Source organism: Pangasianodon hypophthalmus, chromosome 1, assembly GCF_027358585.1.
Source record: "Pangasianodon hypophthalmus isolate fPanHyp1 chromosome 1, fPanHyp1.pri, whole genome shotgun sequence".
NCBI lineage: Eukaryota > Metazoa > Chordata > Actinopteri > Siluriformes > Pangasiidae > Pangasianodon > Pangasianodon hypophthalmus.
In genome coordinates, this window is record NC_069710.1 from 17640885 (window position 1) to 17652960 (window position 12076).

At 38.3% G+C, this 12076-nt stretch overlaps 2 protein-coding genes across 3 annotated transcripts; one reads left to right on the forward strand and one right to left on the reverse strand.

Annotated features, from left to right (window-relative positions):
• Nucleotides 1-2232: 2232 nt before the first annotated feature.
• Nucleotides 2233-9614, reverse strand: ptpn2a (protein tyrosine phosphatase non-receptor type 2a). 2 transcript variants are annotated; one of them, XM_026925980.3, is made up of 9 exons: nucleotides 9309-9614; nucleotides 8354-8444; nucleotides 7360-7460; nucleotides 6150-6248; nucleotides 5902-6039; nucleotides 5381-5590; nucleotides 4962-5123; nucleotides 4582-4763; nucleotides 2233-4209 (listed from the first exon to the last, which is right to left on the reverse strand). In XM_026925980.3, the coding sequence occupies exons 1-9, from the start codon at nucleotides 9366-9368 to the stop codon at nucleotides 4017-4019; spliced, it is 1236 nt and encodes a 411-aa protein (XP_026781781.2). In that variant the 5' UTR covers nucleotides 9369-9614; the 3' UTR covers nucleotides 2233-4016. The 2 variants fall into 2 exon arrangements, with proteins under 2 accessions (XP_026781781.2, XP_026781780.2); XM_026925979.3 differs by having other exon boundaries at nucleotides 2234-4209; nucleotides 4582-4766; nucleotides 9309-9613.
• A 569-nt stretch (nucleotides 9615-10183) lies between these two features.
• On the forward strand, nucleotides 10184-11387 carry LOC113534165 (sperm acrosome membrane-associated protein 4). Its single transcript, XM_026926793.3, has 3 exons — nucleotides 10184-10388; nucleotides 10771-10881; nucleotides 10963-11387. The coding sequence occupies exons 1-3, from the start codon at nucleotides 10331-10333 to the stop codon at nucleotides 11172-11174; spliced, it is 381 nt and encodes a 126-aa protein (XP_026782594.1). The 5' UTR covers nucleotides 10184-10330; the 3' UTR covers nucleotides 11175-11387.
• The last annotated feature ends 689 nt before the right edge of the window (nucleotides 11388-12076 follow it).

The following is a 12076-nucleotide window of genomic DNA, read 5'->3' on the forward strand; positions in this document are numbered from 1 at the left end:
ATGCATTTCCCAGAAAATAAAGGTAGTAATAAATTTAAATGAACTATCAATAATTGGATTAAGTCTAGTTCTTGCAAACTGTCAGCAAAGCAGTGTTATGTAGGATAAATGTACAGAAGGAATGAAATGATAATCCAAGACCGGTCAGTTTTATTGCTAAAAGTTTTATTGCTTCTGATACATTTAAATCTCCTGCATACTTATTAAATATATCTATAATAGCAGCCACATAATAGTAAAACCACAAAGTTTGATCATAACAACATATTGTTATTACATCATAGTAATAACATATTCATAAACTGATCGTTATGCAGCATTAGCACACTGGCATGGATAAACCTGCTTATTGTAACTCATGCCTTACAACTCACTTAAAATAAAATACATACTGGCACACATTTTCAGAGCTTTCACCTGGAAAAGGTGCGTCCCAGTTGTCTTATTTTGCACTTACTTTTTTTTTTTTTTTTTTGAAATACAGAAAATGTTAGTTAACCCTCTAAATTTAAGTCAAGTAAATAGAGCTCCACTTGGAAAGTTGGCCTCAGCAAGATGGCAGAGAGGTTGATGTGTCAGCGTTACAGTGTTACATCTATGGTGGATACATCCAGCTCCACGTAAGACCCAAACTAAATGAGGAGCCACTAACGGTGGTCACTAGCAGTGCAGTGATATTTTGGCATAGTAATGGCATAAAAATATGTAATTACAACAAGAACATTGATAGCCAATTAAATTGAATAGTTAAGTAATATTTAAATCAGGAAATTACAACATAGACAATTATTATTTTCATTTATTATCATTTTCATTTCACTGGAAATTTTCACACAGTATTAACAAATAAGACAATATCACATTCTTGTTATTTAAACACATGATCGAGTTTATGATATGCAGACAAAGCGCAACTTATGATTCAGTTTAAAGTACCATTTTATTGAAAGAAATTACTGAACAAAGAATTCCAGTGCTCAGTGCAATATGCCCAATATTTATACATCCAGTGAAAAAATGTAAAAAGCTGCAACAGACAAGTGTTCATCATATCATTGGGAGATCATGAGTTTGAATCCCGACAATGCCACAGCCAAACGTGCAAATCTGACCATACTCTCTGAGTAGGAGGGGCATTCTCTGTCTCTCCTGTCAATCACAGCAACACTAGCCACCAGTGGGCCTCTGGAAGCTCATGTACGCAGAAGAGAGCAGATAACACTTTCACGTTATGCTGCCCTGTGACACAGCATGAGCAGCAGTTCGAAAATATGTGGCATCTGTCTTCTCGTCTTCCACAGAAAGCACGCACAGGTTAGCCGCACATTCCCCAGTTGTCATGTGAGATTTCTTTTTCTTGGAAAATTGCTTCTGCAAGAAAAACAAAGCATTACACAGTACAAGTATTCTCAATTTATTTTAACTAGTTTTCACCATGAAAATATAAAATCTGTAAATTATTTTTTTCACGATTTGTCTGATTTGTTACAGACTGACTAAGCACACACTAACATGAGGGACTAGTTGAGATTTTATTGCAAGGCACTAAGGTCAATCATATCATAATCACAGCTCTGGTGAAAACAGATTTTATGCATGTATATCAGAATTCCAGTGGTTTACATACAAAAGTTTACATACACCAAGTTTACTGTCTCTTTATACAGTCTGGACGATCAGAGGAATTGATGTAATGACGTGTTCTGATTAACCAGTTGTCAGAATTAGGAGTTAGGCTGTAAAAGGGCCTACCTTTAGAGACAGTGCCTTTTTGTCCCTTGATCCCATGGGAAAATCCAAGCAATTTAGCCAAGAAACGTCAGAAAAAAATCATGGACCTCCACAAGTCCAGTTTCTTCTTAGGACCAATTTCCAAACAAATGAAGATACCACAAGCATCTGTACAAACCATTGTATGCAAATATAGCAGTTTTGGGACCCACAGACACCATCATTCAGGAAAGAGGCACAGTTTAACTCCCACACTGTGAAAAATGACATCTAATCAATTGGAAATACCTTGAATATAAACAAATGTATCTTGTGTTTCCTATTATAAGATTACACTAAACCAAATATAAGATTATTATACCTATTTCAAGCCTTCATACTTTGAGCCATTTCAAGCTTGAAATAGTCTTGTTCTATTGGCAGATAATTTTACACATTTTAAGGATTTATTTCTAAAAAGAAGCAAAATTATCTGCCAACAGAATAAGAAAACTACAAGCTTGAAATGAGTAATAATGTCCAGAAATAGGTTTAATGATCTTATATTTGGTTCACTGTAATCTTATAATAAGAAATGTTAGCCAAAATCACATCCATTAAGATGTCACTGCCATTTCTATGTCACTTCTGTGCTAAGAAAAAAAATAAATTAAAAAATTAAAAAATCACCATCCAAAGAATATCTTCCTAGCAGTTCATCCTTTGCATTTATGGATAGATTAGATGGGGCTGACAAATAACATAATAACAGGAGGGCTAAAGCTTGTAATTGTATACTTAATGTGTTAACAATATTGCTTCTAGTTTAGTTTAGATTTGTTTATATTGGTACAAATGGGTGGAAAAACTACCCTTATGCCAAAATGAATACTAATTAATCTGATATCTAGTGTTCTAGATGTTCCTTCATTATCACAACAGAAATAGTCAAAATGTGTAGGTTATACACTCACTGAGCACTTTATTAGGAACACCTGTACACACACAGATTTTAGGGTCAGAATTTGGCACCAACAGCATGAGTCCATGGACCCAACCTGCCTTGTGTCAACAGTCCAGGCTGGTGGAGGTGGTGTAATGGTGTGGGGAATGTTTTCTTGGCACACTTTGGGCCTGTTAATACCAATCACTCATCGCTTGATTGCCACATCCTGTTGGAGTATTGTTGCTGACCACGTGCATCCCTTCATGGCCATAATTTACCCATCTTCTAATGGCTACTTCCAGCATGATAATGTACCATGTCACAAAGCAAAAGTCATCTCAAACTGGTTTCATGAACATGACAATGAGTTCAATGTTCTTCAGTGTCCTTCCCAGTCACCAGATCTGAATCCAATAGAACACCTTTGGGATGTGGTAGAACGGGAGCATGAAAGTGCACCTGAAAAATCTGCAGGAATTGTGTGATGCAATCATTTCAACATGGACCAGAATCTCAAAGGAATGTTTCCAATGTCTTGCGGAATCCATGTCACAAACAACTGAGGCTGTTTTGAGAGCAAAGGGAAGCCCTACTCAGTATTAGCATAGTGTTCCTAATAAAGTTCTCCATAAGTTTATATTAATAATGGAAAAAATTAAACGGGTGCTTTTGTCTCACTGAATGTGAATAAATATGGATGCCCATCTCAACAGTGTTGCTGGGATTTTTTTTTTTTTAACATCTCAGTGTTATTTACTAATACTTGTATGCCTGTCTTTTTCCTCTAACTGGCTCTCATCTGTTGTGTACACTCAGTATCCCCTTAAAACAACAGACATTTTCTTTCTTCAGCAAAAGTCTTTAATATATACATCACTATTCAAAATTGAACAGGATCCACCTGTTAAATTTGGTGGCATCTTTTATATTCCATTTACTAACGATACCTCCTGAGATGTGAGAACATAAGGAGCATGTACAAAATATGACAAACTGACAGGGATATCTTACAATGGTGAGTGACACCCAAATGCATCCAAAGTTCACAGAGTGATTTACTAAAACAAATTTCAGTAAAACAATCTTTCTTCAGTCTTTCTGAAGCCAAAATATTTTGTAGTAGTGCTAACGGACCAAGCTTCTAAACACTGAAATTATCAAGAGCCAAGCTAGAACTCTTGTATGCAATCTAAAGCAGTATAAATGCTTCATTCAAGAAATCAGGCAGAACGTCCTACTAGGCAGCCTTTCTTTGCCAAAAAAAATCAAGCCTTTTATTATCAGAGAGCACACTGACCTGGATCTCACAATGAACCAAAAAAAAGTCTGAGTATAAAAAGTTTATATGATTATAGAGGTGTCACTGGGAGAGAAAAGCCCAGCACATGAACAGTCCCAGTGCTAGAGCTGTTCCAGCACCTACGTTAAAGAGAATGGGCCTCCAGTACAGCCAACTCTCTCTCTTTTTCTCCGCTTCACTCAGTTTCTGCTTCATCTGCTGGACCTTCTGTGCTGTGCTGGCTTTCCGCTCCTCACGATGTCGCTTTCGCAAGCTACCGGGGGGAGAAAAAGAGTGCTGCTTTAATCTAATGTAAAATCAAAGCAAATAGCATTAGTGGATTTCCAGGTATGCGGTAAAGGGGTTGATTCCTGTAAGGCCTAGAATGATGTATTCCAGCTATTTTTTTTCTAATTCAAATTATAGAAGGCTTTATAGCATGCTGGCAGAACACGTCTTAATATCCTCATTATCATTACACAGATGACGTTTTGTATACACACTAAACCACTAAAGATTTTTTTCATCATTTTTTTTTCAAAACACAGGCACTGAAACAAGATGAGAGAGAAAGAATGAATGAGTGTGCAATACATGGAACCTAAATCCAAATGTCAGTGGAGAACTCATGACCATAGGAACATACCTCTCTGGTTTTAAGTCTGTTTGCTGCTCTTCCTTTACCAGCACTGTTTGATCTTCTTCTTCTCTTAGATTTGAGATCAGAGCAATCAGTTCATCTGGCTGTTTTGCAGTGTCCTGCACAGCTGGACCCAGGTCAGTCTGTGGCTCCATGTCCTCTTTAGACATTTTCATCTTTTGCCATTGCTGCTGCAGTATAGAAGAAAGCAATACTGCATTTTGCATTTTGTGCACCTAGTGGTTAATTTTTGTCAACATTAACTTTTTTTTTCCCCATCAGATGAATTTTCATCATCAGATGAACTACAGAAAATGTCACACAAGTATTCAGTATTGTAATTAAAGGGACACTTGTGGCATTGCTGACAATATGCATTATACTACCTTCAGAATAGAGTCCCCCAAGATGCACTTGGCTCCCTCCATTATGGCCATGTAAGAGAAGCGAAGCTGGTTTGGGGTTTGAATGAGGCCCATGCGATACTCCCTCATGTCCAACAGGACTTTCTGTACATCTACAGATGAAGCGTCTTTCCGCTTATCCATCTAAAGAATGAAAAACATCTTACTTTAAATGTAAGGCTGCTTGTCTGGGACTAAGAAAGGGTTTTTTTCTGTAGGAAATTTTCAGGGCAAAAAAATGTAAATCCTGAAATTAAGTGTAATCTTTTCAAACTAGCAAATATACAACATGCAGTAAAAAAAAAAAAAAAAAAACAGAACCTTTTTTGGTCAATTAAATTATACACATCATCAGTGTAGTGCAAGTTAAGAAGGATCAGGATTAAAAGGCAGTATCTTACCAGGACCAAGCACGTGTCAACCAATGAGAATGTCCCTGATCGGCCAATCCCGGCACTGCAGTGGACTACAGCTGGCCCATTCTCAGGCTCCAATGAACCAGACTCTCGAACCTTGAACAAAAAGTTGAGGAAAGATGCAGGGGACTCGGGCACACCAAAGTCAGGCCAAGTGGTAAAATGAAAGTGGTAGATGTCTCTTCTCTCTCCTGTCTAAACAAGTGTAACAAGACATACACAGAGTGAAACTTTAACATTAGTAATGTAAAACATTCCACACAAATCATTAAGATGTGGTTTCTGACTACAAATATTTTGAGGGGAAATCAGTTACAGTTCCACATTCACCATGCTGCTGGACAAAATGACCTAGTAAAGAAACACTGGCTGGATGACCCAGTGCTCACGGGTGAAATATGTGAAATTTGAAAAAGAGCATAATGTTTATGGAGAAAAACAAGACAAATGACTATCCAATGGTGCAGTAAATCTAAATCATAGTAATCAATATCAGAACATCTTACTTTTATGTTTTGAAGCTCAAGCACTCTTGTTGTGTAATAGGGTTCAACATCTTCAGACACTAAAGTCACCACAAACCCTGTGTCACTGAAATACATTTGTTTCTCTTCTTCTGAGGGCCAGTACTGAGCACATTTCTCCTGTCAGAAACAGCAAGAAAGGAATGATTTGGCTTTTACTGGTCATGAAGACACTTACAGGTAAGAAAGAACATCATCCATGAGTAGAAAATTAACATAAATTTACTTACTGAGCCTTTTTCTATGACCCTATTAAGCATGATGACAGCTTTAGACCGCTGCTCCCAGATCATTAACCAAAAGTGACCACGAGTATTAATCAAGGGTCCCTGCGTATCAGAAAAAAACTATTAACATAATACCACTAATTTCACCAGATGAAAAACTGTATGCTATGAAAAGAAATTATGTCTCCATTTTTGAAAAGCAAAAAATTACAGTGTATGACAGTTTGCAAGAGAATTTAAGCACGGACAGACGCAGACTAGCTGATCCAAGTAGATTAGATTCTCTAAATTGCCCCTAATTGTGAATGAGTGTGCTGAAGTGTGTGTGCATGGTGCCCTGGACTGTTGTGCCAACCTCGGCAACTAATCAGGTTGAGAGTTCAAATCCCAGCACCCCAGAGTTCTTAGTGATAAAGTGTAAAGTAAAACCTCATATTATCTGGTATCTTGGGGGCAGTCTAATGGCCTAATGGTTGCAACCCGTAGGTGAACCTGAAGGTCGTGGGTTCGAGTCTCGGGGTGAATGACCAGTGCTCTCTCCCACCCTCAATGCCACGACTGAGGTGAGACCCTTGAGCAAGGCACCGAACCCCCAACTGCTCCCCGGGCGCCGCAGCAAAAAAGGCTGCCCACTGCTCCGGGTGTGTGTTCACGGTGTGTGTGTGTTCACTGGATGGGTTAAATGCACAGCACAAATTCCAAATATGGGCCACCATACTTGGCCACACGTCATGTCACTTCACTTCATCTTATAAAATGCCTTTTCCACAGCATCAATTCATCAACATCAATAATAACATCAATTCAGATATCGTAACAATCCTTGATTACAAGTGAAAATAAAAATATATTGGCACATTCAAACATGTGCTTTATTCATGCCTACATTGTATAGTATATTGATATTATATAGTGGCTTTTGTTATATAATAGATGTTTTATTAAATGGATTTTTCCCATTCATCTTTAAAAATGAATATACAATTAAAGCTAAACAAACTGAAATACATTAATGAAATTACTTCACTTAAGGAACGTTCAGGAGAAGTTCAATCTGAGGTCTTTATGATTTCATACTACACCACATCTTGGGGGAAACACACACATGCATCTCTATATTATCAAGCTTCTGTCGAGAACATCTTCCATGGGAACACCCCATGTCTAGGGGATTTTAGTTCAAATCTACAGCACACTTTATGTGGTCTCATACCTGTGTCAGTATGTAGTTTCTCTGAGCTTCCTCCATGGTTATCAAGCTTGCGTTTATGTAGTCATTTTCTAAATTTTCTAATCGCACCCGACTGTGATCATCTAAAAAGGACACAAGAAAGGATGTTGCTAAGGGAATGTAAACTGAAAAATAATGTCTTGTACACTCATCATCCACTTTATTAGGAAAACAATTCATGGAATTATCCAATCATCCAATGATGTCGCAGCAATGCAATGCATGATCATGCAGATACAGGTCAAGAGCTTTAGGTGATGTTCACATCAAACATCAGAACAGGGGGGCAAAAAAGTGGTCTCAGTGACTGTGGAAATCTGACAGGAAATCTACAATAACTCAAATAACTACTCTAAAGAAAAACCAAAGACAAAACAACTTTTTTTCAATATTCAACTGTTCAGTTTTGTGAGCCAGTGCCCACTGTAGTCTCAGGTTCAACGTGTTGTGTGTTCTGAGATGCTCTTCTGCTCACCGTGGTTGTAAAGATTGATTATTTGAGTTACTGTATACTTCCTGTCAGCTTGAACCACTCTGGCCTTTCTTGTTTGACCTCTATCTTCAACATGGCTTTTCCACCCACAGAACTGCCTCTCGCGGGATGTTTTTTGATATTCGCACCATAAACTGACTGTGGTGCATGAAAATCCCCACCAGCAATTATGCCATGGTAAAAATCAGTGAGATCACATTTTCTGCAATCTGATGTTTGATGTATGACTGAAGCTCTTGATCAGTATATGCATGATTTTATTTCTGCTGCCACATAATTGGCTGATTGGATAATTACACGAATGAGCAGGTGTAGAGGTATTCCTAATATTCCTAATACAGTGATCAGTGAAGGCATACTGTATGTAGTATGACTGGTGCATACTTGTCTCATGGAAGAGCATACATGTTCTATCTGCTACATTTATTAATGGATAAGTGTGCACCAATTCCACATGCCTTGTAAATATTTTAAGTCACTTACACGGGCTGACGTCTCTGTATCTGTTCCTGTTCCGATTTTCTGGGAATTTTGCCACTTTGTAGGAACATTCTTGAGACTGGTTACGGATTTCCTGAAGATAAAATATATCAGGTAGTTATTAAAATCTGCAGTCTAGTTTGCGACTATCAGCAAAGTGTAGCCTATATTTGAAAAGTGGAAGCATGTTGATGATTGGCAATGTTGTGGTTATGTAGTGTTATCTGAAATAAGAGAATAAAGCAACAGATCTGCAAACTGATGTAACTGATTACAGAGTGTTTATTTTGTTGGCATCAATGATGAAGGCTGTGCTGGAGAAACCCGTGGACAGTTAGTTATTCATGCCCTAATACTGCCTTTAGGTAAATATGGGCTTAGACATAAGTCTAAAGAAGGAGGAGAGCTTTGGCTCAGCTCAAAGCACACAGTTCTTGAAAAACCCCGGTCAGTTCTGAGAAAAACAGCTATCTATACACGTTTCACAGGAAGCCCTAGTTCTGTTATTGCAGCACTGCCTGCTCAAGTAATGCAGTCTGTTCTTCAGGTTTAAATCCTAGTCACCACTCACCTTCTCTTGTTTCTTATGAGCATGGCACTTATTGACATGCCCCATCATTTCTCACATCCAATAAATATATATATATATATATATATATATATATATATATATATAAAAAACACAACAGGCTCTTTCACCTGAAATGTGGAAGAGTATGTAGATCTGTGGAGAGCATGATCACACATGATCACATCACTCACAGTTTAATAAAGTCGTCTACTCTGAATGTCCCTGATTCCATATGTACAGTGTTTCCAGGTATCGCGCGCATGCGCACATCTAGCTAACTCTAAAAGCCAGGCTAGCAGCTAGCTCGGTGTGGATATTTCTGACCTCAGCCGAATCAACTTTAACATGACAAATAAATCCAACGTTTTAAAATTTCCATCAACTTACATTATACAGATTTTGCCACTGTCCATGGGAATCTATGTCCTCGAACTCATCCTGGTCCATTTTTACTCAGGTTCCGTCATTTAAAAGGTGCTATGTCAGATTCCACGCGAGACCCAACAGCTCTTCAGAGATCCGTGCTGAGCGGTAGTGATGAGGGAGCAGGAGGGAGCATGCATTTCTGCGCTAGCTCGTGCTCAGAGGATTAAACGAGAGTGTTGAGGTCCTGTACCTCGGCTACTTCCGTAGCCAGGCTAGAGCTCGGAGAGAGTAACGGAAAGCCCCGCCCACTTTCCCTCACGCCGAATCCCGAATGGCTGCGGACAGACAGCGCACTACCACACAGCGCACTAACCTCTAGTCAACAACCTGAGCAGGTCACCTATGTAGGAAACACGGAGCTATTTGGGATTCAGCCCCAGACAGGAACGGTTCAGGAGGTTGTGCGCGTTTCGAAAGCGTTTCTCTGTCAAATACAGCTCACAAATGAGACTCAGTTACTGAAAACTCCCCACACTTTGTGCCCTAGAATGATGTTATTAGCACATCACATTATAGGAAGCATGATGAGATCGTGATGTAAATTCGTCATGTAAACTGACACATCAAAACACATCATGGGGAAAAAACTTTAGTTATGCTACTGATGCTACTAATGTTTTAACCGAAAAAAAAAAAAAAAAAAAAAATATATATATATATATATATATATATATATATATATATATATATATATATATATATATATATATATATAATAGTATAACAGATTCACATTAACACTGATTAATGTTGTCCACGTGGTCCTTTACGTCACTCTCACACAGATGCCCCTGATGAACATCTAATAAGATAAATCAGTTATCCATTGGGCCTAATATACCATTATGGCAGCCAATCCGTATAGTCGTTATTTGGCAGCCCTTTTAAATCCCAACAGAGAGCTTTTATGTTTAGAGAGTACCTATCTGTCTGTGTGTGTGGGGTGTGTTTGTGATTTCTTTTAGGTTTTCTCTGGTTTAAACATGTCTGGTGTTGTTTTGGGTCTCTGTGTGGTGTTGATGATTAGTGTCTCATGTTCAGGTAAGTTACTTAGATGCTGTTTATGCTTTATGTTTTTGTTTGTTTGTTTATTTCTTGTTTCTTGTTTTTGTTTTTTAAAATGAAAACGGCTTCAGGAGGACATGTGTTGAGCTAAAGATGAAAGATGAGCATGTTTCTTTCCTGGGAACATACTTATGCTGTAGCTGTGTTTTGGCCTTTCTGAACACAAATGCATGAATCCAGTTAAATGAATTTGCTGATCGACCTGAAGGTATCTCATCCTAGTCTGTTCCCAGGATAGACTCCAGATGCAGTGCAACCCTAACCAAGCTAAAGTGGCTACTGAAGATGGATGAAATGTATTTCAAATGTAGACCTCATAAGCTCCCATGCCCAAACCTGGCTGTGCTTGATTTTTCAGGACAAGCGCTTGAATGCTATCATTGTGACCTTGGATTCTGGGACATGTGCCACACTACCAAAATGAACTGCAGTGCTGGGGAGCAGTGTTTTGTTGGCATTGGTGTGGCAGGTGTGTGCTAGGTGAGCCTTTGGTTGATGGATGGTAACGAGGTGTGCAACATTTCACTGATCAAGGTGTCTTGTGTTTTAGCTTCTGTCCTGAAAATCAAGATGATGGGTTGCCTTGCTAAAGATGACTGCAACAAGACTACCGTCGTGACTTTCCCTGCAAATAAGACCCTCTACAAAATGACAAAGAATTGCTGTGATAAAAACTACTGTAATGGAGGCACTGAAGTCCTAATGGGATCATTTACACTGATGGCATTAGTTATTGCTCAGATAATGGGTCTAACTTTATAATTCCTTCTCTGTATGAAGTTGTGTATGATTTGTCAGATTTGCAGGATGGTTTTGCTTAGTGGGAGGTTTAAGAAACACCGATGAGCACTTTGGGGAATTTATGAATGCTTATTGAAATTTGACAATGAAGTTTATAATGGACTGTAAAGCTGTTTTAGAAAGTCTGATTTTTGTAGATCTGTATTTGACTGTAAAATAAAATGTATAAATGTTTGTTTGTTTCCTTTTTTAAAATCAAAAGGGGGGCAGCGTGGTGGTTGTGTCCTAAAAGCTGGCCTTGTACTTTAATACTGTTTTGAAAATGCCCTTCTGGACTTCCAGTCATGGCTTGGAAGTTAGCAGAGCTTAATTATTTTAGTTATGTTAAATACTGTAAAGGGGCTAGTTCTGGTTCAGGCTGAAGTCACATTGTATTTGAAGATAACTTCCTGGAGGCTTTGCAAACCAAGTATATATAGACTTTTCAAAATAAGTTGCTAGGATGTCTTGAATGGATGCCGATGCTAGTTTATTTTGGCTATGTATCGACTGCATTAGCTATATGTAATCAACAGCACCCTAAGGTATTCTGTGAGAACTGGGCCTATTTTTGTCTAATTTCAACATTTAATGGCATCTCTGAAGTGATGTTAATGAAGCTCCTTGGTTGAAGATATTTTACCCAACGGGTTTAAGCTGTTTAGTGCAGGGTTGGTACAGTTTACACTGAGGATAGGATGGGAGGTGAAAAGACTCCGCCCTACCCAAAACAAAGCCGTAAATCATTTGAAAAGACTGAACTGAAAACAATTGAAAAAGAAGCATAGACATGTTTGAATTTTTTTTTTTTTTCTACTTGCACCTTTCTTTATGAATGTAAGTCTCCAGAAATAGCCTACTGCTATTTGTAGTGATGAGGTTGT